The following is a 26,477-nucleotide window of genomic DNA, read 5'->3' on the forward strand; positions in this document are numbered from 1 at the left end:
TTTGCACGATGTCTATAGAGAGAGTAGTTTTGAACATGGGGGATTTGTGGACAAGGCTGAATAATGATCGACTTACCTCTGATGACCGGAATCACCTTCCGAGCTCTGGCGCGAATGTTGACTGTGGGAAAAACTACTATAACCGGAACCTTTGGACATCTGGAACCAAGATTACAATCAACATAAGCCTATCATCGAAAAACGCCGAATTCAATTATACATACTTGACTAGTATTACTCGAGTTACGGGAATGACCCATTTCAATGCCACTGGGCACCGTGCCTGCTGCTGTCGCCGTTGTACTGATTGCTCCACCGGGACCTACTTGGCCGCTAGACGCCGCCGCCGCCGCCGCGCCCTGTTGGTTATTGCTCGCGAGAAGTGCAGAAAGCGAAGGAAGCGTCGCCTGGGATGCTGTTGAGTCCAACATGGACGATGGCGGTTCGGAAGATTCAGATATGCCGGAATCGGTCACCAGGAAGGACTGCGGATCCAGCTCGATTGATTCTCGGTACTCTGTGAAATAGTTATTAGGAAGGTTTTCGGCGTAAATGTTTCGAACGATCACTGATAGATAGTGTTTTACCAGCGCCGGCGTGTGGCGGAGGTTTTTTCTTCGTCAACGAATCGAATCCAGACGAACCGGAAGCTATCGAAGAGTCATCTTTGTTGGAAACGACACGGTTAGCGGCCGCCGGGGCTACCGCCGCTGGGGTGCCCACTACAGATACTGGTTGTAGACCAAGCCCGAGGTTGTCCTGGGGTATCGATTTTGACTTCGGACTTGGCGAAGGACTGCAAAAAAATATAAAAGGGGAGTTATTCAAAAATCACTACAATACTAAAAATGTCACTAAATCTGAATCAAACTCATATGGACCTACAACAGAAAGCGTTCGGTAATATCGATTTCATGAAATGACTTTGTGATGAGGTAGCTATTACCCACAATTACGATTTCCATTAGAATAATGCCAATGTTAATAGCGTCCCGTTGTTTATATGGGCTAAAATCCTTGATAATTTCTCCAAAAATCGTAACTCGAAATCCAACTGCATATAATATGGTGTTGGACAACATTGTTGGAAAGTCAATAAACTTTCTAGGATAATTGAGGTATTGAATAAATATTGAATGAAATAGGTCATACTATAATGAAAATTGTAGCTGTGAGTAGTTGCACTCTTATGACATGAAGTTGCTCTCCGTTGAGAACGTTTTATCATCTGTGGGTAATTTTACTTTCTGCTTCAATAATAATCTCTAATTTAAATCATTATTTCATTATTTCATTAAATGAAGAAATTATTGTATTTTGTGTGTATGTGTGTCCATGTCTATTTTTTATGTTAAGACTATGGTATGATGGTGGTATTTTTTTCGCTTTTATATTAATCTTAGTTATTCAATTAAATTTAAAAAGAGAGATGGAAGAAAAGGAAAAAAAAATGATCGAATACAACAAAATCATTCGAAGGGGTTTAATGTGGAAACCAGAGTGAAGCTAGGGATAGCTCGACCGGAATACTTGTAAATTCGTCTTCTCAACAGATAATTATAACAATATTTTTCCTTGTTGTGGCAGATCTCATTGAATATTTAGGTTAGCATATTTAGGTTTATACCCCAGGTTGAAAGTAGGGCCTGAAGTATCGGCTGGAATTAGGCTTAGGTTTGCTCAGCTGTCTGCAAGTATGGAAAAGATCATTCGCTCATTTCTCCACACCTAATTATAAATCACTCTTGTATCTGCTTGGAATAATCATGGCGAAAAGAATGCAGCAAGAAATCATGAGATTGCACGATAAATCATTTTACACTCCCCGACCATCTTCATTCGGGACTGATAGTGAACATAACAAAGCGAATAGTGGAAAACAACATTCAATGAATGTATACTCCTTTGGAAGGATCGTACGAAACAAAATAACGAGTGATTCAAAATAGACTCAAACTGCGTGTATGTATGATTTTATTTTGCCTTGTACTCTTTTTCTTGTTAGTGCACATGAATCTACCTTCCCGCTCACCAATAACTTGCGTTAATATGGTCTTTTGCTTTGGCTTAGATCGTTTCATACTAGAATAAAAAAAATGTCATTGCAATAGTGCACAGGAACCAACTCGATTTCAACTATCTACCTATATTTTAATGCCGCGATCGAGGCTCAATGATTGCTATTTGAGTGAAAAACGAATGATTTTACATAGACACTCGCTGGCTCAAGCAAAAGTTTCCAATTTGATTCTATCACCATCAACGTCATTCCGAGAGGCAAATGAGAAAATGCAAAATTCTCTGAGAATATATGAGCGTAATCGATACAGTATTTTTCCGTTCAAATTGAGAATGAACTTTGCGAAGATGATAGGTGAATGTTTTCTGTCTCAAATAAAGTGAGGCATAAACGGAGAATAGAAGGGTGAGTTTTATCTGTGGATGAATGTTGTTGAACGAATTTCCATGCGATTTTGCCCATACCTGGCTGTCTGGTCTCGAAAACAATTAACAGACCGTTTTCGGGTATCCAGTGAAGCGGGAATTCCTTTGTAAATTCAAGGCTAATGCTGACATAGGTATTGGGTTCAATTCCTGATCGGCCAAGGATTTTTTCGGGTTGGAAATTTTCTTGACATGTCTTGGGATATGTGAAGTAATGGGCCTGAAGTATCGGCTAAAAATAGGCTTGCGTTTGCTCAGCTGATAGAACTCGGAAACGATCGCAATTGCACGCGGTGGCCGGGGATCTGATAAAGCGGGATTTCCTTTGTAAATTCATAACTAATTCCCGATCGGTCTAGGGTCTTCCCAGGTTGGAAATTCTCTCGACATGCCATGGAATGAATACTTTAGATAAAGGCTTAAATTGTACTTTCGATTAGTAATCTATGAATTCAATATTAAAAACTTTCAAATCTCAAAACAATGGTTTTGTTTTTGATTAAAATGGTTATATCTCGAGAACGGTTAGTCCTAGAATGAAACGTTATTTATAGTTTTTCCTGCAGATTTTATTATTCAATATGAATAACAAAATCTGCAGGAAAAACTATAAATAGCGTTGAGATTTTCTTAAATGACTACGATTTCACAAAGTATTGAAATTTCATAAATTTTAAAAAATTTATATCTTTTTTTCGGAGAGTCCGACATGGCACCACTATACGTCAAATTTTGTTAAAGTTAAATTAAACGAGTTTTTCAATGAAAATATAGAACAGAAACATGGAGGGGGGGCTGGTTGTTTGAGATAAAAGAGTTTTTAATATTAAATGAAAATTTTGAGTAAAATTTTTTAACATTGCATGTATTGTATGTATGTTATTTTTCCTAAATAACTAATCAATTTTCCAACAATTTTGTCAAACATTATATTTCAATCAGACATCTGGTTTTTGAGTTACGATTTTTTGAAAGAATAATCAACGATTTTGAATACGCCCTTTTTAAAAATCAGTCGTAGTTAAAATTTGGGATATTATGATGAAAAATGTGATTTTGGGTAGCTTTCATTGGCCGATTCGGCATGGAATTGTTCCATATGTACAGTGATCAGTCAGTTGAAGCGTGAATTTATGTAAGATAAAGATAATACTTTTGATTTATTTGGTAAAAAAAACTGCATTTGCGGCAATCATTACTTTTATTTCTATTAGAAGTAAAAACGGTCGAAGCACATCGTTAGCTTGTGGAAGTTTCTGGTGAACACGCTCCAGCAGTGAAAACATGTGAGAGATGGTTTCGGCAATTCATAAGTGGTAATTACAATCTAAGAGCAATGACGAATGCGGGAGTTGTTAGATGTAGACTCAACCCAAACACGTAAAACATTAGCAGCAACACAAAAATTTTATGCGAAATGTCTTCAAATTGCATGAAACTTCGAGATGTACTCTACCGTTCTACGCATAGTTGTCCCATGTTACTTCTTGACAATTTTTACTTTTCTTAATAAAACAATGTTATTTGCATAATCTTCCAGAAAACCACCAAAAAAACTTATTGTTTCCCAGCTTTTCAAAAATCAACATCAAGCTCAATTGTCCCATGTTTTTTAAAGTAACTCTCAGCCTTAACAACAGTGATGTGATTACTCGCTGACTAATTCGATACTGGAATGAATTGACAAATTATATCCTTCATCGTTTTGCAGCGCGAAAGATTTGTGCAGCGTTAAAGCAACCAAAAGTCAATATGAGAATTTCCAAATTAACTTTCAACATTACCATATGCTTTCGACTCCTCGCTGGCTAGAGCAAGACTGAAATAGAAATCGCAAATTACATATTTCATATTTCCACCCGTTGCAATGAGCTGAAAACGGGCGGAGTTTAGGTTGCGATATTGCCTTCTTATCGTCCGTAGAGCAATCAGTGTTTGCCAAATGATCCATTCACCATTCACAAAAAATCGTTTTCGTTCGTTCAAATATGATCATAAAGAAATCATTTCCCCCAGCGGCATCCTTTTGTTTTTACGAGCTACAAATCACGACACAAAATAGAAAGAGACAACTCTGCATCGGTTTGCACTTCATGATACACCGACACGCAAGCAAAACCATCATATATGCTTTCGGTGCAGAAAGTTTATTTTCTTCTTTGCCTCTAACATATGCATATCAACCTTTCCATGCATCATGAAACAGCTGGATCGTACGGACTACCCAACGCGAATGATTCATATTTAACTAATGTAGCAGATCCTGATTATTATCTCTCAGAGAGTGCAAACTATATGATTATTTAGCTCGATAGAGGCTAAGGGAAGGGTAGACAGATCATATTTTCCATTTTTAACGCCGCTATCCCTTGAAATATGTATATTCATATAGACCGCATAGTTTTACTAGCAACACCGCTCTCTTTTCCCATTCGTCGCTCTCCGCAAATGATGACCGAATGATGACGTAATTTTCCTCGTATCATTTATTGCTTGCACTTGTCTGGGCGGTGGGTTTCGCTATAGTAAAATGGGACGATATATGCGGTTCAAACTTGTATGCAGGCTTCGAAAATGGTTTGCGATGTTTGATACAGCTCGAATATGCAAACAACAGTCTTCGTTCCTCTCCTTAATCATGTAATGTTACACAAGTGATTACTGTCATTCATACAAGTATCTGAATGATCCTCTCATATTTGGTTATATGTTCGTGAGAGGTTACTTGCATGACACATTGTGTATCATTCGATTTTGATCGAAATCCAATCACTGGCTGTAATTGAATTCTGGACGAGCAACCTACGCGCGACAGATTCTTAGTATAAAACATTGGTTATTCGTTATCAACTGCACCAGACAGGAAAACACACAGAATAACTGCATGAGAACATGGAAATGCAAGTTTGACGTGGGACTACCGGAGGCTTAGTAATCATTTGTTTGTATTGATTAAATTATTGATTGTATGAAACAATTTTCGAATTCAATTGAATTCAACATATTTGCTGTGTAAGTAAAAACTTTGAACAAATGATATATAATGTAACGCACCTTGGATTTGATGGCTGTGTTAGGGAACACATGTCGATGGGAACAAAAGTTCCCCCAACTCGCATGTATTTGCAATGTTATCTTCTTTTCCTTTGTTTACGGAGACTTCAAAACTAACGATTCATTCGTCTCCGATATACTATTTGTTTCTATTTTTATTATTTAAAGTTCAAAATTTTTTATATTTTTTTTTGTATAGATCTGTTTCTTTAAAAAATTCTATAAAATTATTTTCCTGGGTAAGTATCGCGACTTTCCAGTTTACGCGGGTTACGTGTATTCGATTCTAGATTTTTTTTTGTGGCATTATGTTGGTACTCATGTCTCTCACTTATGCTGAAAAGTACGGCTACTTCGAATGTTCAGTTAATTTTTGACACGTGACACGTTCTTATACGTGTTTTGGCTCATCTTCGACTTTTGCCTATTGCCTATCTCTAGAGAAATTCCTTCGTAGTGCTGAAGCAAAATCGGCTATGGCTACGGAAATGCTTAATGGAATGGGATAGAGTGGACCACTCTATCTACAAGAGCTGTTCTAAAAGTATCACGATTTTTGTATACCCACGGATTACTTATATTCGATTTCAGCTGTTGACGTGCTCGGGCTTACGGCACGCTTTGCGTCGTTTACATCTTTTCGACCCTCCGAAAACATTTTTTCGAACTGCGATAAACGTTGTTTTACTCCAAGGTAGATTCACCAGATGTTTCAATCAACATTCGGAATGTGTTCGCGCACTTATTTTTTTTTTCACACAAAATTTTATACAGATTCTTTGAACCATTTTTGCAGTAGGCAAAAATCGAAGATGAACCAAAACACGTGTAAGAAAAGCAGCTGTCAAAATTTTACTGAACATTAAAAATAGCCGTACTTGTCAACATAGTGAGAGACATGAGTACCAACATAATGCCACAACAAAAATCTAGAATCGAATATACGTAACCCGCGTAAACTGGAAAGTCGCGATACTTTTTGAACAAAACTCGTATACCGGTTCGATCGTTTTTTGCGGGTTTTCGTCACCTCGGTTGAAGATGCTTACTCCATATAGAATTTTTTGAAATTATCCAAGTATTCACTAGCTCTAAAACAGAGTTCTTATGTCCGGAAGCTAGGTTGTCAGAAATTGCCTTCAATGAATTTAATCTATTTCGGACATTTGCAATGCCAATTTTCATAGGCACCTTGGTTTTGATGGCTGTGTTGGGGAAACCGTAAATTGGGTCAATCAAAACGGGGCAGTTAGGGCTTTTAGATAGTGCTTGACATTATACAGTTATACAATTGCTTATCTCAGGGAAAATAACATTTTTTTTAATTGCGTTGAAAAATAAATTGATGCAAACAATTTTCCGATCTATTAAAAAATGTTCCAATTATAAGCAATCGATATCTTTCATTTTGTCCTGCATGTTCTGTGTTTAGGTTTTCAATTTACCCCCCATATATTCCGGTTAGACGTAGTCCAACGTCAAAATGATTATTCACCCGTCATATTTATCAGATATAGATGCTCCATGTCTTCTCTAAGCTGAAAGCTCTTGAGGGAGCGCGATTTATTTATTGTAAAATCATCAACATTCGATTTCATAATTAGACTACCACAAAAGGCAATGATATCGTCAGGGTAGAGGAAAGGTGTTACTGAAGATAGAGCACACGTTGTATGAATAACTCTTTCGTATTCCAAACAAGCGAGTGTGTTGTTTACACCAAACCAAATCGGAAGTCATATTCACTCAAAAGTAGAAATTATTCAAATTCATTATTAGAAGGAGCAATGTTTGCCAATTATGGAGAAAAGGCGAAAAGGACGGTTTCTAGTTTCATTGTTAATCGAACTGACCGAAACTATTATGCCACGGTTGAGTGCCCGTCGATGGCTTAACGTAACTAGTTCGCACTGAAGGGGAGTGATGGAGGTCATGGTACCGTAAACGGTTACTATCAATATTAGTGCTTTGTTGTGAAACCCAGAGAATTTAAGCTGTACAAATGATCTAACAACAACTTACACTTTAAATAGAATGTCACCCTGAATCATGTGCATTCGTATCGACACATTCAGCATGGAGTTATCCTGTCGATGCCGGGTATCATAACCCTCCAGTAGGCATTTCCTAGATGTTAGACCGGATCCCGCGAATTCGGCCAAATTCAAATCGATGAAACCCAGTTTCTGTAATGAGAAAATGGAACGATTTATTAAGAAATGTTTTTCTCTAAGTGACATGAAGTCATTACCTGATAACTCCTTCCACCTTTTATCTCCTTCCGCACCGATACCCGTACTGTGCAGGGATCCAACACGCCGGTGGATGCATTCGATGTCATCTTGCAGGGAAACTCGAACTTCTGGCCCCATTTGACGGTGTGATTTTTCACCTCCTCCCTGGAAAGGAAAAGCGCGCGCGAACAGGAAAAACGAAAGTTGCATTAGACGAGAGCTAATCTTCTTCAGGTTCAATAATTAGTTGCCAAGACGAGTACTTCAATTGGCAAGAAACTGAAAAGTGAAAGCTAAATAGCAGCAGCGGTAACGATGGATGCACTTTTACGGAAAAGCACGTGTTATTAGAAACCATCGAACCTGGTTGTACCTTTTCCGCAACAAGTCGCATGACTTGTCCGCATCGAACGAGTTGTGCAAAAGCTCTCACCTACGGACTGAAGGCAGCAGAGCTACGCAATACGGACGACGAGTGCACTCCAAGCTGCCGCGCACCATTGAGCGGCTTGTAAATTATGTAGTGCATATACATATTTGCGGCGATCGACAATGGTAGCTTTGATTTGATGCTTGGAATGCGACAGCGATTTCTCCGCAAAGAACATCCCTCCCCGCTTCAGAAGGATGTTTTATGGGCCGCTTTTTAAGAAGGCAATCTCACTGAGAACTAAGATTCAACCCAATTTCACGAAACCAGAGCAACACTCTCTTGCAAACCGTCTTCTTCATTCAAACGCTCACTCAATGTTATGCGAATCGCGAAGAAGCAAATTCCAACCCACCAATTGAAGTTAACACACAATCAGTGCGTTACGTTCACCAATTTTTTCATGGATCTTCTTTTCGAATGCTGAACAAAAAATTGCGACCGCGATTTGTCGTTAGATAACAACGAACACAGAAACACGGAAATTAGGCATTATTATCATTTCAACGTGAGCAGCAATCCCCAGAGTGGACATTAGTATGCTGGAAGCAAAAGGGCGATCGATTTCCGGATTTTAGATAAACGTCCAACATGATTAATTCTACCATTCCTGTTTATTATTCGTTGTAGATACTCGTAGTTATCACTTTCGTTGCGCTCCTATGTGTGTGGGTGTTGCCGCGCCGGAATTTCGAATCAAATTTATTTGACAGCGGTCTCACGTTTTTCTCAATGCATTAAATTGGATTTGGCGCTAATCGCGCGTATGTTTCGTCAAGCGTTGCAACCAAGACACTTTTGTCAGTGTTCTTTTTAGCGGGGTTCATAATTGTGAAGCTTAATCTGACGGGTGAAAATTTATTCCTGCTTTGTACCCTCGCTGTCGTGAATGTAGTAATATTCCTAGAGTCGGACCCGTGCAACCATAAATTCTGAAAGGTAATTTGTTTTCCTGTTATCTTTCTTGTGGACCTCAATGGACAATGCGATTTTCAATCACAAAGTCGATTACGATATGATCGAACTGATTTTTTAAATATTGGATTCCATAATCTTCAATTTCATGAATTAGCTCTATAGCTGTAGACAATAAAAATATACACATCAGTGAAAGCAAGTACTGTGTGTTTGTTGGGTAAATTCACGAGATACTAATGAATTAAGAACAAAATTTCAGATAATGGGAGAGAAGGCGGGTCATAGATATCATACCAAATTCAATACTCAAAGTTACATTTCGTCGCCACGTTCAGAACTCATACCACCAGTTTAGTGCATCCTACACTACGGAAAGTGGTTCCACAAGACTTGGTACCACACCTGATATAAAGCTTGCTACGCCAAATCTACCTTAGGGTGCCAAGGAATGTATGGGAAAAAATCGACTCTAAAATTTCAAAAAGTTACCCTACATAAAATGATCGCCACCTCGAATAAACACCCTATGCCGAATTTCAGCTCAATCGGACTTAAAAGAAAGTGGCGCAAAGCGGTCAAAGTTTGACTTTTTTGAAAACCGAAAAATCACCCAAGGAAATCGGGGTTTTCGAAAAATTTTGTTTCATGCCAAATGTCTTAAAATTGCATTAAAAACGTCGAGATCTAGTGTCATCTCGAAATTTTTTTTATCAAAAATCGGCATTCTGGGACTTCTGCAATTTTTTTTCGGAGTACGAAACGAAAAGTATGGTTTTGGGTGCCAATAAAAACAGTTATCTCGATTGCTTGTTATCTCGGAACTTGCAAAATATTAGCTCATTCGGGCTTCGTTCACTGGTGTCACAATCGTTAAAATTTGAGTTTTTTGAAAACCGAAAAATCACCGAAAATTAGGGTTTAAAAAACTGGTACCAAATGTATTAAAATTGCATGACACGTCGAGATTCACAGCTATATAAAAAAAAATTGTCAAAAATCGATTTATCAGGCGAAAAAACAACCAAGCGCCAAAAACATTTTTTTGCCAAAAAAAAAATCTAGATAACTGTAAATCTCGACGAGTAATGCAATTTTAAGACATTTGGCATAAATTTTTTTTGAAAACCTCTATTTTCGGCGATTTTTCGTTTTTCAAAAAAACTCAAATTTTAACGTTTATGACACCAGTACCTGAAGCCCGAATGAGCTAATATTTTGCATAGGGTATATTATCGTGTAAATCAACTTTTCGTAGCATGTTTCGAATGAAAAATCGAGATAAGATAATGTAAAGAATTAAAAAAACAAATACAAGATGTTAAAACTATTTTTGACGAACTTTGTGCAACATTGATTTTATATGAATTTTCGAAACTTTCAATTTTGTATGTTAACAATCATTGCTAGTCACAAATTATGAATCCTGATGTGATTTGAAACAAAAAAAGCTTTTTATCAATCTTCTTCTAAATGCTGCAATTCTCGATATATTTAAAAAAATATTTTATAAATATTTGTCTTATTTTGACGAAGGGCTACGTCTTTCATTGAAACATAAAATGTCTACACGTTATATGCTTGCTACTTTTTGATCCAAAAACTTGTGTCAATAGCACTAAAAGTGTTTTCAAAACAGGCTATTGAAATCCCTCCAATCGGTATATAAGCGAGTGTCGCTCGGTAATCCACTCAGTTATGATTGCGCAACGCAACGCGGATTGCTAATTGGAATGTTTTAGGACACAGACTTCAAAACCATGGAGCCTGGGGAAATCGGCATTGTGAAATAGATGCAAGCAGAGGGTACTTTTGTACTCGGCAGTACTTTTATACACCCATGCATTTTTACACTCCGAAATTCATTTTGCTAACACGGTCTTCAAAAGCGGGTACAAATGCAACACATTGGCTCGGTCATTCAAGAATGCATTGGAAGATATCACTTCATGTCGCCAGCACACTGAACTTCTACGCATACCGTTTGATGACTAGGCAAAATGTTGATAACTATTTGCTGCGATAACTACTACCATAATGCATGAATTTACCTAAATTGGGATTTGTTTGCAATTGAATTCGTAAATTGTTTCATTCATTCACTAGTTTAATCAATAATTTAATCAATACATACAAAAGATAGCTCTGCGCAGCGTCGATATCGTACCCAATAAGGAACATCCGAGGTACAATTTTTGCTAATCGAAGAAACACAAATGATTACTAACCCAACGGCAGTCCAACGTCAACCTTGCGTTTATATCATAGGTATAACCCATTCATAGTTTTTATAGTAAACTAGCTGACCCGGCAAACTTCGTTACGCCCAGAATATATTTTTTAATTATGAATACTTTCAAACATTAACGTTTTCTTAATAAACGAACGTTCAACATTTTAATTGACCCTTTACAATTTTCTTTTACTATAAGTTTTCTATTACTTCTACCAAAACTTGTAATATTCACAATTCTCGTTCAAGATTCTTCAATCATTTGCAAATAACTTTTTCTCCGTTTTGTATTCCATGATATAAAAATATAATAGAATAAAGACAGCTCATTTGGCGATCCATTTTTATTCATATAGACATCACACATCAAATGGACTAACAACGCTTATCACGATGTAATTGTAGAACATGTGGGAATTCAATTTTCCGAATTGCTGTAAAACCCTCACATTCCATCTGGTTCCAACTGTTTGATTAGTTCTCGAGTTAGGATTAGCATTAGCATTAGCATTGAGCAAGTTGCACAATATGTTCAGAACTTTTACGTTAAAAGCTCGCCTCCATCCGTTGCTGACGATTAGTAGTATCTCTTAGATGAAAGCGTGCTTACTCCAACAGTTAAGGATTGTCCTGGCCACGTCCTTGCAATTGCTAAGGAATGGGAAGGAATGTTAGTTTGATATTCGCTTAAAAGAGATGCAGAGAACTCTACGACCTCTCATAAATATCTCGGGAATTTGCGAAATGTGTTAGTAGGGAAGGTAAGCCATAGGATACACTAAGCCAGTGTTATTGTCGCATATAGTAAACTATTACTTAGTAATGATGGTATCTGCTGAGGAAATTTGTTAGTTAAACTATATGATATTAAATCGAAGATTGTTCCAAATGTTATCCGCTTGGTGTCACATTTGAAGCTGTATGATAATAATTGGTTTGTTGAACTATGATTTGATCTGGAATCCTAATACAAATTAAAAAAATATCTAGAAACAGAAATTTGGATCCGGAACATTGAGCCATGTTTATGATTCTCTTACGAAATAATTCAACAACAAAAAACTCTAAAAAATAGTCTTGTACAAGTAACATCGCATGATGATTATGACAATTTTCAGCTGGGTCATTAATAAATGTAAAGATAGATGCAACACAAAATTGATAATACTTCAAATCAGTCACTCTGTATCATGAAACATCATCGGTAGAATATAAAGAAAGATTATTTCAATCACTTTCAACTGTTTGTATAAAACAGGGACGGCCAAACGGTAGTCCATAGTCTACCGGTCGCCCGCGGAGGCATTCCTAGGCGCCCGCCTGCTGGTCTAGGGTAGTGTCATCTCCAAACGCATTGGATTAAATGGTCGGTGTTAAGTCAGACCGGACCATGTGACATTTTTATGATTTCGAGAAAAACGAGTTTGAAGTTTGATGCTATAAAGGGTTTCCATTGAGCGTTCAAAACAATTTCAGTTAGTTATTCCTGCTGTACGCGTGATTTTCTAAATCTGATAAATGTGGAATGTAGCTTACACAATGTTTAACCTAATGCAATCAATAACTTGATATTTTTAATTTTGCGACTTGGTCCGCTCTGACTTAACACCGACCAAATATCCCTCCACCTTTTGCCGTGATTATATTATAAGGTGTTTATGCCAACCTCAATAGAACGTATTAGTTGTAAGAATAAATATTTCTTCATTAATGTTTCTGTTTTAATATTTTCTTTGAAATTGTTAATTATGCAATATTAACAAATCCAGATGTTCGACCATAACTCGCAGTAAACCAAAAAATTGTCACTAGGAACAATGTAAACAATGTTTTCTCCAGGCTTATCATTTGTTAAATGACCAATTGAAAAATTTTTGAAGAAAACTTCGCCTTTGAAGGCCGCGAATGCGAATTTTTAAGAAGTATTGTTATCTTTATATATAAAAGAGAGTTTTTCCCACGTACGTATAACTCATCATCACGGGAGAACGGCTGATCAGATCTACGTTGTCCATATATTTTGTGAGTTTATCTTTATCCAAATTAGAATGATAGAGTACTTTGGAAAATATTTGAGTTGATTGGAAAAATTAGAAAAAATTGACTATGCATATCTTTATATATAAGAAGGATATTTAAAAGAAAAAGGGAAAATTCGAAAATAAGATACGCATATGTATTTTTCTCTGTGAATATCATCATTTAGATCAATTTGACAGATCTGAATGATAACATTCAAACTCTCTAGAAGTATATTCGTTATTTTTACCAACCAAAATATTCTCTAGAAATACATTATATGGCAGAACAACGTTTGCCGGGTCAGCTAGTTTTAATTTTCAAAGTGAATTTTAGGTTATGTGAATTAATTGTGCCGATTTTTTTTAAGAAATATAATCATGAAAAGAACAACAGTGATGAAAAAAAAATTAAATTTTAAAATTGAATATTGGGTCCTATTATGTATTTCTAGCTGAAGAGAATATTGCTCGTTAGCTCTATTTTGCTGTCATAGTTACAATCGGGTGAAAGCTGTCGGCACAATTTTTCGAGCTGTTTGGTTTGAGTGTTGCATTCCTGATGTTTCGCTTTAAGAAACATTTCGGTAACGTTTCAAAATATGCAATTCGCAGATGCTCGAGAAAGAACTCGATTCGATACGATTCTATTTATTTACAAAATACGAAAATTTGTATAGCATATGTATAACATAATAATCATCTTGGTTGATTTCTATGGGAAATAAATGCTTTGGATGTTCATGAATGGCAATTTAAAAATCAACGATATTGATTGATGAAATGAATAATTGTATTTTTAGATATTATCCTCTAGTTGGACGTATTTGTAAACATCCTTTGGGCAAGTTTCTACAACACGATAAGTATTTAAACCATTTCCTAACCAGTTTACTAGATTATGTTTTTTGCACACTTTTAAGTGGTTATTTGTTAGATTTTCAATTATTTTACTGTTTTAACTTATTTTCCACTATGTGTTGTGTTTGTTGCTATGTCCAATTACAGGTCACAATCGCCTCTAATGCGACACTAAGTGGTGCCTCGGTATGTCCCTTTAGAGGTAAATCACTGTATCTTTTTTGCTATAAATAAATACAAATTATGTCTAAAAATACATAATAGTAAAATTACAGAGGCACACACAGTCTGTGACACCATGCGCGAGTATATGAGTTATGATCTTGTGCGCGAGTACTGGAGAGTTAAAACTTTGTTTCATCGTCTAGTACTACATTCATTTTCTAATGACTTTTTGGTACAGTCAACGTTGGTAGACTGCAGCCTAACATTTGAACAATTAGTCGCCCGTAATGCCCAAAAGTTTGGTTTGGTATGAAACATGGAAACGTAGAATGGAAAGCGATGAGAAAAATTGTCTATCAAACTCTAAAATATGTTTATGCTACACCCAGGTTTTTTTTACGCGGGGGATACGCACCTCGCAAAAAACCGCGTTAATTGGAAAATCCGCCCAAAAAAAAACCGCGTTAATTGGAAAATCCGCGTAAAAAACCATGTCACCTAATGATACATATCAAATGGGACTATCCTTACGTCGAACGTAAGTAAAAAGTTGATTGTTACTCGCTTCCGAAAACGCGTAGTTTTTTCCTGCAATCACGAATTTTCCTCACGAATGAGGACATCTGCTGTTGCTAGAAGATTCCTTTGTGATGTGTACACTCTACTGCCGAGCCACGTGCAGTACCACTGTTGGACCGTCCAGAGCTAAGTAGACAGGGAAATCCATTCACGAATCGTAGCCCGTAAAAACCCCGCCCCGTTGTACAGCCCGCTGAGCTACCCGTTATCTAACACCTAAAATCCACGAATCGTGATAAGGTGCAGCACTATTTTTTTTCATAAGTTCCATTACAAGCACTAATTACCGTAATATGCTCTGAGGAAACATAAGAGAGAAATGTGAGCTGAGGGGGAGATGTGACATTGCACTGGTCTTTTTTTACGCGGGTATCGCGTAAAAAAATCGCGTTAATTGAAAAATTCGCGTAAAAAAACCGCTTTGATTGGAAAATCCGCGTAAAAAAACGCATTAATTGGAAAATCCTCGTAAAAAAACTCGTAAAAAAACCACGTAAAAAACCGCTTTGATTGGAAAATCCGCGTAAAAAAACCGCATTAATTGGAAAATCTGCGTAAAAAAACCTCGTAAAAATAACCACGCAAAAAAACCACGTAAAAAAAATCTGGGTGTATACTGCAGCGAACAAAACTACTTTCAAGTTCAAGTACTATGAGCTACACGTGAATACTTGATGGCAACGTATCCGTCAGTTTTGTTCAACATAGGCAAACAAGTTTTATTTCATTTTTACATCCACATTTTCTCATAAACAAAAAACTTTGTGATTTCCACAAATATAAAATAAAAAATTCAAAATATATATATAATTTTGAATTTGAATGAAATTAATTATATGCTGGTTCATTCCAGTTCAACGATCTATTTTCACTTTCAAGCTGTTGTAGAAAATTTTGTTTCTTCTCGGTTTTGTCATCTCCCAGAATCAACCTAGGATTCAGAACACGGAGAACATCAAGGGATATTTTCGATTGTTAAAAGATATTTTTAAATCATTCGGCTGAATTAATTGAGTTGAACAACCGGAATTTGAATCTGAATTGAATCGAACATTCCATAACGAATTGTACACGGGAGTCTGTCTTGCTTCCCAGCGCATCCGGTCATGTACACGTGATTCCTGGATACCGTAGGTCACGTTATGTTCGCCCCGATGCATAAAACATGAGCTCATTCAACATGCCTGAAGTTGAATAATTGAAATTGTTCGGTGTTCATGACACCTACATTCTTGCCGGGAGCAGCACGCATCGGTGATCATTCGAATAACCCGGCAACGGTAGGTGTGTGTGTGTGCCTCAGTGAATCGATGCTATAAAGTCAATTGGAATCACGACACTTGAACCTCCGTTCCGTGCGAAGCCGTCGTCGAATAAATTGAAATCATTACGTATGTTTGCCATGCGTGGATGACATAACTTTATTGGGTCATTAATAAAATAGTAAGATTCAGGTGCAATCGTCGGCACTGGTGAGTCCAAATATAGCGTTCGTTTACGACCATCGCTAAATCTTCGCACTCTGTTTACGTGTGTAAGCTTTGAAGAAATAAACCAGCGTCGAAAATAAACATAAATTATGACTTGTGATTTTAAAGTGAGCCCGGTTAGCACTTCGTGAATATGCATGTGCGAAATGGCTCTTAAATTGATTAAGGCGCTAAATTTACGTTGCTGATGATAACAATTACAGTCCAATGAAATGAATTATTATTGTACTAGAAAGTAGTATGATCAATTGGGTAGGAATTATCGACTGCTAGGGCTAGCTTAGCTTATTGATAAAAATGTTAACGGTGATACAAAATCACTCCAAACAATTGAACATCATTACGAGCCATACGAACACAAACCTTCTCAATGTTATGCAGTGTCCGCTAACTCGCGTTACCACAAAGAAAAATTTCATGTTTTCTACCAATCAACAACATTCAACAACGCAGAAAGTACAACTTATGGACAGTGTATAACATACATTGTCATAAACAACCCAGACTTCCTAGCACGCGATTTAATTGCTGCATCACGTGACAACACATCGTAACTGAGTTCATGTTGTATTTTATAACATAGAATCAACTTCTGATGCATTCCTACTCCGAAGCAGACCATTTGACCATCCATTTGGGATCGATCGGCGATACAATACCAATTTGAGTAAATAACAAATAACGCCACAACAAACGCCATCCGTCGTCGGAAGGAGAAGGAGGTTGGGTGCGTTTTATCTTAATAGCCACCATCAACCCGAACCCCAAGTCGCTACAACTTAACCAACTTAACCGCCCGTGCATATATTTATTCAGCGCGATGAAAGAAGTTCAATGTTTTGTTTGGGGTTCAATGCACAGACTGGTTTCGTGTAGGCTATCCAACTCGGATCGACCCGACCCAGCAAAACAGTTGTATTTTGGTGGTTTTTGCTTTTCGGAATAGAGTGTATAAACGCTTACTCGCCGTGAAAGGTACACACAGAGTGAAGGTAAGGTAAAACCGGTTCGTAAAACTTTGGACTGTGCCGATGACCGGTGTCATTGGAACAAACCGCCGTAAAGTGCAAAGCATTCATGAGCATAGCCCTGCTCAAATTGGAAAAGTAGAATGGCGCGAAGATTCAGGTTGTATCGACCGCACTGACCTCATTCTCCTTCTTTTTTGTGTGTGAACATCGTCAATTGGAGTTTGAGGCCGATTTGTAAGCAAATTGTTTTCATATTAAAGGGAAATTAGAATTCAATGTCGTGGTTTAATACACAGTTTTTCGTCTAATTGTCAGACTAATTCTGAAATAAATTGATGAGTATTGGGGGTGCAACAACGCGTGAAAATAACTGAGAACATAGCACAACCAGCACCAACAGATCAGAATCAGAATTGATGGTGCACGAATTGGCTGAGCAACATTTCACAAATTTCGAAGAAGTGTACGGAATTTCCGGGTCGAAAAAAAAGAGTGGTGTACAAGACACGACTGCATTGCTGATGTAAAGTTACGGAAAAATGTTATTCATTTACTTGTTTATCTCGTCTATATTATTTCCGAATGAAGAGAACTGTTTTTTAGAATTAATTCGTGTCAAGAATCCACGCATGAAATCCCGACACTCACTGCTAGCATGAAAATGACGTACGAAATAACTACTGTTCAATAGCGTAAGCTGAAACACAAAGAAAAATCGAATAAATTTCTTAAAAGATGAAACAGTTTGTTGACACGCAACAAAAAATCATTTTCCAATATTAAACCAGTAAAAAACGAGTTTCAGCTTAAATTTTCAGACTCTTCTCATACACAAACACCTGAGTCAGTCAGTAGTTCACTTTGTCTCCGAGTTCAATTTTGTGAAAAGAACATACAGTAAAACGGGTTTATGCCAACAAAATTCACAAATTTGTCATATTTTCTGAACGCAACACTGCACGCTATTTTATATGTGTGAGTAATTTTCGTGTGCGATACAAAAAAATCTAACTCACCTGTAGTACACTTTGTCCAACTTCTATAAGACCACCCTGATTCTATTTCGTTGCAACACAAACAGTTAGAATTTGAAAAAGATACATTCATACATTGAAACCCGTTGAAACCATCAGGACCATTCTAATTGAACTTTTTTTCGTCAGTGAAGATAACCTATACGTTGAAGAATTTTTCGTTATGGTATATAGCAAAATGTATTCTTTTGGAAACATTCTTTGTTACAACATACCATGTCATATGCTAGAGCCAATATGAGCGGGCGAAACAGGAGACACATTTAATTGAAGGCATATGAAAGCTTTTCGTATAGTTTGCCAAATACACGGCTAAGACAGAGAAATATATATTCTCGTTCATGTTCTTCTTTATCCTCTTAGAAAACACTTTCCAACTTAATTTTATGATGAGGTGTAATATTATCACGCATTTTTATAACAGCACTGGCACCTATATGGATAGCGTGGTCGTGTGAAATAACTTTGCATTCCAGCCGGCCTTGGTTCGATCCCCATTGACGTCACATGGACTTTTTTTTGGCACAATCCCAAATGAAATGAGAAAAGAAAACAGAAAGAGATGTCTGCTCGTATACATACAAAATTTTTTTTAAGCATTTAAAACAGCTCATTATTTGCGCATTTGACCCTCCAGCACACGAAATGGCATTATTTCTGCCGAAGATGAAATGTTTTCAGCCAACGCTAGTTTGGGTGTACCCAAAAATCGCTCGCAATTCAATACAAGGGAAGGAAATATTGCAATGTAAGTTCCACCGCATTGACAAAAACGACATATGACCTAGTTGTATTGTTCATGCGAGGGCAGGATTACATCATAAATAAACCATCTGTCACAATATGTCATATGTCACAATACATGGCTAAATACAAGGGCCGATCCCCTGCATCGGGGCTGAACCAAGTGTACATTATATACTTCGACATACTGGATAAAAGTTTGTTAGGGCATCATTCGAGAACTGATCGTCCGATATGAGCTGCATTTTTTGTATTATCAATCCAATTGAAATTCTCTTTGACACATTTAGCTCCGTGTTCTGTTAGTTTGAAGTAAAAACGGCAGAGGAGAAACCATTCATTCTTCTCTATATTTTTTTTCTTTATTTTATCCATACAGAACGCAGGAGCCATCTCGTCCAGGGTCACAGAGGACAGTTTTCAGCATATCTTCTTCCACTTCGGCATCTTTTATCGTGATATGCACCAAACAACGAATAAACACTATACTTCTTCCGTCATCTCCTTGTTGTACCATTGCACAATGGTCCAGGAGATGTATTTAAGTGGAAATTAGCATTTATAGCTCGATAGTTATTCTCTAGACAAAAACTGTCTTCGATAAAGTTGTTACATATGATAGAGCGCTCCTTTTTATGTTATTGAAAATAGGGTGACCAAAATTGTCGATGAAATAAAAAAATATAACTTTCTTATCTTTATAGATAGATGTAAACATTGTTCAACAATGTTATCTTCTTGAATGGCGTTAACGTTCCCTGTGGAACTTTTGCCGTCTCAGCGTATGTATTAACTAGCGTCATTTATTGATACTTAGTTGAGATTTCATAAGCCAAATAACACGCCTTAAATGTAATCCGAGGGGCAAGCTCTAGAATACGCGTGACCACAGTGCAAGTCGAAGGAAATTTCTTTGACGAAAAATCCCCCGACCAGAACGGGAATCGAACCCGAACACCCGGCATGATAATGTGAGACGCTAATCACTCGGCCACGGGTGCACTCAACAATGTTATAGTCCCAGTTATTTTAGACATCTTTGTAGAACCATTTTTTTTCTAATCTCTTGAAATAACCGATATAGCGCCTTTTTTCTAAGTTACGTTAGGGTCACCATGAACAAAAACTGTTTTTTTGCTCTAACTTTTATATTTCAAATTCTACATACAAACTGTCTTCGGAAGATGTTTAGAACTTACTAATACAAACATTTTGCGATGCAGAACTTCACTCGAAGTTATTGATATTTCTTCCCAAAAACCACGCTCTTTTCATTTGATTGTCATTCTTTCTGGGGCAAACACAAAAAATGTTTGTTGGCAAAATTTGAAAGAACAAATTTCTCTCTATGTGGTTTTCAAAACTATGTTATTTGTTGTGTATGAGTAAATCAAAATTGAAGTCATGAGTTAGTGGGTAAAAAAACATCAATAACTTTGAGTAAGATTAAGATATTGACATGTTCTGCATCGCAAAATATTGGTATAGATAAGCTTTAAAAGTCGTACGAAGACAGTTTTGATGTAGGATTTCAAATATAAAAGTTAGAGCAAAAGCAAAACCGTTTTTTCATGGTTACGCTAATGCAACTTGGATAGAAAGCGCCAAAAACAACTTTGTGGGAGATATTTGTTCTTTATACAAAAACTGTCTTTAACAAAGTTGTTACATATGATAGAGCGCTCATTTTTATGTTATCAAAAATAGGGTGACCAAAATTTTCGATGAAATAAAAAATATAACTTTCTTATCTTTATGGATAGAGATGAACATAGTTCAACAATATTGTAGTCCTAGTTATTCTAAACGATTTTGTAGAACAAATCTTTGTTCTATCTTTTAATATAACCGATTTAGCGCTTTTTTCTAAGTTGCATTAGGGTGACCATGAAAGACCGTTTTTTTTTTGCTTTAACTTTTATATTTCTACATCAAAATTGTCTTCGTACGACTTTTAGGGCTTATCAATACCAATTATTTTGCGATGCAGAACTTCTCAATATCTTAATCCTACTCAAAGTTATTGATGTTTTATTATCCAAAAACTCATGATTTCAATTTTAATTTACTCAAACACAAGAACATAACATAATTTTGAAAATCACATATTATATAAAGTGAAATATGCTCTTTCAAATGCCGCTAATAAACCAGAAGGAATGACAAACAATTAAAGAGAGCGTATTTTTTGGGAAGAAATATCAATAACTTCGAGTGAAGTTGAGATATTAATAAGTTCTGCATCGCAAAATGTTTGTATTAGTAAGTTCTAAAAGTCTTTCTAAGACAGTTTGTATATAGAATTTGAAATATACAAGTTAGAGCAAAAACGGTTTTTTCAACGTTACTTTGAATAAAGGCGCCATATCAGTTATTTCAAGAGATAGAAAAAAACTTTGTTCTACAAAGATGTCTCAAATAACTGGGAATACACCATTGTCAAACTGAGTTTACCTCTATCTATGAAGATGAAAAAGTTAGATTTTTTATTTCATCGACAATTTTGGTCACCCTATTGACGTAGGACTACGTCTAACCGGAAGATATAGGGGGTGAAATGAAAATCTAGGCACTGAACAAGCAGGAAAAAATGCAAGATTTGGAACGCTTATAACTCGAGCATTTCTCAATAGATCGCAAAGGTTTTTGCATCAATTGATAGGAAATATATCTACGCATCTATCATAACGAATAACATTTCATTTTTCTTGAGATAAATAATTGAATAATTGTGAAATATCAAGCATTGTCAAAATGCACTATGTGCCCATTTTTGATTGGTCCATTTTGTGCTTCTCAAATCGTACCGACCAAAACGGGCAACCAGAGCAGCAGCGAAATAGAATGAAGCACGATTGGAAAGGAAAAAGAAAAAAATGAACGAAACATTGGTCGCAGTCTCACACATGCGTAATTCTCGAGCCAGCCAGTCAGCTTAAAAATCCCCGCTCCGCTGCCGTAACGATCATTCTTTGTGTGGACACCGACTGGACAACATCGTTGCTGGACGGGCTGGACGGCGAGGGATCGAGTGCCTTTCTCAAGGCAAGAGGGCGGAGGTGGTAGCGCTGGAGTAGAATAGAGTAGAGTTTTCAAAGGGCCTTTCTCAAGGCTAGAGACGAATGAACTGCAAAAGTTTAAAGTCTCTATAATACAATACCTTCCTTACCTTCCTTCCGTAACGATCATTCTCATCCAAACCGTACACCACATCGTTTCGCATCACATCACATCAACAAACCAACACAAGCAGCCATGGTTGGATATGGCAAAGGAGGAAAAGTGAAGGGAAAGGCAAAATCCCGCTTGAACCGTGTTAGTCTGGAGTTCCCCGCAAGGGTAGCTAGGCCGAGTGCGTTAGTACCAGTGCACCTGTCCACCTAGCCGCCGTTATATAGTTTCGGCCGCCGAAGTGGCAAAGCTGCTCGCGACGATAAGAAAACCCACATTCAGAACAGACCACATTCGGTTCGGTGATCAAGACAACAACAGGTAGTTGCAGCGAGTGGCGAGTGGCAAACGCAATCGCAAAACGACAGCAGGTAGCGGAAGAAAAAAGTTTGTTCTTTATACAATCTGCTTTGGTGGCAAAACCAGAACAAGGCGGCATCGAGGGCGTTCGAAATTGTTTTTTTCAAAACCACGAGTACTAAGTTTTCTAAATTGGAACCATTCCATAAAACACGGCGCTTATCAGGGCCATTAAACCTTTCAAAAAAGAGTTTACGAAATACAGTTCAATGCAATCTAAAATAATATCCAAAATAATAATGAAACACAAATTGATTTTTTCATAATTTGTTTGCCAGTATCTGATGAGTATGTGAATTTGGCAGTTGTTCTGAGCTTAATGATAGTTGGGGACTTTCCTGATTATTCAATTTTCACCAATTCTTAAATTGTTTCCAGATTGAAAGTACAGTAATTTACAATTAGTTCGACATTTAGCTAATTGGATGGACATGTAATGCGACATATTTAGTTGGACATTTTTGTAAAAATAGTGTTCGGGGTCCAAATTATGACCCCACATTGAAAGTCGACACTGTACCACTGTCATCGGAAATGTTCAATTACAGGTTAAAATCGCCTCCAATGCGACACTGAGTGTTTCTCCGGCACGTCGCATTAAATGTAATTTACTGAACAACATGTCACAAGCTGGATGTGAAGAAATTTTCCAACTGTGAAAACTTGTGGCAAACGCAATAGTTAAACACGAAGGTTTAACCGAACAAGATGGGTATATCGAGTGATAACAAAAATACAACACCAAAGGTTCTTTTCAGAATCATCAACATGTTCATAAAGAGTAAACAGTAAACTAATCCATTTTTCAGGTAGATAGATAGGTATTGACGTAGGAGAAGAAAATAAAACAATATATTTGAAATTATATATTCAACAAAAGCTGTCCCCTTTGTATAGTCCTACGTCACTCCGGTTATGTCCCCGACATTACCCACCCGTCTTTTATTAATAATATAAAAAATGAGCGCTCTATCATATGTAACAACTTTGTCGAAGACAGTTTTTGTCTAGAGAATAACTGTCGAGCTCTAAATGCTAATTTCCACTTAAATGCATCTCCTGGACCATCATGCACTGGTGGAGTGAACAAACCAATCGTAAACAAAGAGTTTAATAAAAGGAATCTTTCATTACTTTTTCTTACGTCGACTATGCGTAACACTATGATATGTGCGCCGTTTTGACCACGTTCACATGTTATATTGTATTTATTCGTGAAACTCATCGCGCTCTTCGTCCTTTTTACCGCACTTATAGTGAAGAATATCCTCGTGACATTGTTGAAACACAATTGCATCTTGAAAAAAAATATTGTTTGGTGCGCCTCATGAACCGGTAGAATCATTGGTTCGTTTTTATTCGAAAATGATGTCGACTGGAATGTAACAATTAATCCGAGCCAGCCAGCACCATTATAGCCATGTGTTGCAAATCCCCGTGGAAAGAGACACGAAATTTCTGAACATTACACGAATTTCACTGTAATTTTCTAAACTTTCAGATATAACTTAAGTGGGCTGAAACACCTTGAAATGGGTTGAAGAACTATCGTGGAAATCAGTGGTATGAAAATACAAATTCTTGACCGATTGAACATCTGGCAATCGGAAAAAAGAAAACGGGAAGCGATTTTTATTGAACGAAGAACGATTTTTGAACTCCAGGTTCCCAGATTATCAATTCAGATACGGAGTATATTGCAGTTTAGATAGTTTACGTTAAATAATAAAATGTATTTCAAATGAAAAATCTTTTTTCATATATAGAATATATCGCCACTGGCACTGGGAACAACATCAAAACGAATAAAAATGACAACCTGAGAAAACCATGGTTCCTCTAGGAACATTAGTGCCATTTGAGAAGAAAAGATATCGTGCTATTCGGTGCCGGTTCTGATTACTGAAAGTTGCCATTTGCTCAAGTGCATTCGAACCTTTTGCATATTCTCATTAGATTCGCTACCTCATTCCAAATCATGAATATGACACGACATTGAGTGAAAAGAATACAAAACATCGACAAATGGCCCGTTAGAGAAGGACACTTGAGTGAAACCAAACTGTCAGCATGTATCGTAATCTTATATTTCCATCTTTTGTCAGGAAATCGTGTGGATGCATCGGAGATAAGCTACTTAAGAGTTTTAGATGTTTTGATTGGGACAAAACCGAAATTGCTTCGATTATTAGTCGCGTAGCAATCGCTAGTGTAAAGATTAACGAATTAATCGTACGATTACTGGACATCACTAGGTGTATTGCTTTTCAAAGGCGCTAGGTAAACCAAGCAAATGTGGGTAGATAGTTGAAGCTCATGTTTAATTCTAATTTAATTTTAATTTACATGAGCTGGAAAGTTTCCTCTAATAAGAATAAAACGTATTTTCGGTCATTCTGTTAGATAAGCTTGAAGCTCCTTCACATATAAATACTCATACAATATATTTCCACAAGTTGTTTTGAGATGACATTCCTCTGGTTTGATAGAGATTACTTTCTTAAACAATCGGAAAACACAGTATTATGTTTTTTTTCTATCCAGTTTCAATCATCCCCAACACTTTTGCGACCAAGAACAAATTAACCGATCACCGAATAGTAAATGATGCAGACTTGCCCGAGGTTTGCTTCATATCTCTTTTGAATATAAAAAAAATATTTCAAATGTAACTAATAAATTTGACTACCTATTTTATCATTATCTGTTGCCAAATAACACCGTTATATACTCGGCTAAGGGTGCCAAAAGCTGAAGAGAAGTATAGATGAAAGATTATAGGAACATATTATATCTAGATAATGAACTAGTGTTTATTTCGATTCAGTTCCATGGTTGTATCGCAGAATACATAGCAAATTATAATTTACTTCAATTAATTGTTAAGTGATACTAACGACTTGTTTATGTTCATTGAAACGCATATGCAAGACGTATAGTTCGAAATTCAATCCTCATTCCGTGTAGTCATGAGCGTGATCATCATGATGAATACAAAAAGGTAACTAGCCAGCGCTGAATGACATCACACATAAAATTTCCCAATGAACCAATCTGAGCACAGAAATAAACAGATACACATGATCAACAGTGTCAATAAAATTCCCAATTGACTGACCACCACAAAGATGGCCCTTTGCCATCGATCGTTGATGCAGTTCCTCCAATGACATCAGCTTTTGTTACCAATCGTTGTCCGTTAACAATGCACATCCCGATACTTTACCCGACAGGCAATATGCGTACTTTTCTGCTCTCACTTGGCAAACACGGCTGCAACGCAACAAATCATTCATGTACTCACTACGAGCTGACTTCATGCCTATACCAACTCGAAAACGCATCAGCCAATGAATTTAATTCGGAATCCAAGCTGTACGAAAACCAAACATGGGTTCATCCTATAAACTAATACCTCCTCCGGTAGAAGTACAAAACATTGATTGTGGTATGTCGAGAATACTATCTTGCAACTCAAATCGCAGGTGTATCCCTGGTTGGCGAGATTGTAATCAATCGTGCAACGGCATGAACAACTCTTACTCAGCGAGCTCGGTGTTTACCCACCCATTCGTCACCGTTACAAAACTCGACGAAACGCTCGATTTTTATTTCCAAGCACCCCTCCTCACGTGCTTTTAAGGTCATTCGACGATCTTGAATAATTTTGCATATTTTGTTCACATTTTAGTCGGCTGTTGGTGGCTATGAACAGGAACTAGCGACACGCAGCAGCTCCGTACGCGCGATATAACCTTGCCCGTGTCGTGTAT

The 26,477-nt window shown here is 37.0% G+C and overlaps 1 protein-coding gene across 6 annotated transcripts in view; it reads right to left on the bottom strand.

Moving 5' to 3' along the window:
* LOC129780633 (uncharacterized) overlaps window positions 1–26,477 on the bottom strand; it is a 158,041-nt gene that overhangs the window by 35,348 nt on the left and 96,216 nt on the right. For all 6 annotated transcript variants that reach the window (XM_055789119.1, XM_055789121.1, XM_055789115.1 and 3 more), the window contains exons 3-7: window positions 7,751–7,898; window positions 7,522–7,685; window positions 588–796; window positions 225–517; window positions 77–159 (exon numbers count right to left, since the gene is read on the bottom strand). In XM_055789119.1, coding sequence (XP_055645094.1) covers window positions 77–159; window positions 225–517; window positions 588–796; window positions 7,522–7,685; window positions 7,751–7,898 — 897 coding nt within the window. The remainder of the gene's footprint in view (window positions 1–76; window positions 160–224; window positions 518–587; window positions 797–7,521; window positions 7,686–7,750; window positions 7,899–26,477) is intronic.

Source organism: Toxorhynchites rutilus, chromosome 3, assembly GCF_029784135.1.
Source record: "Toxorhynchites rutilus septentrionalis strain SRP chromosome 3, ASM2978413v1, whole genome shotgun sequence".
Classification (NCBI taxonomy): Eukaryota; Metazoa; Arthropoda; class Insecta; order Diptera; family Culicidae; genus Toxorhynchites; species Toxorhynchites rutilus.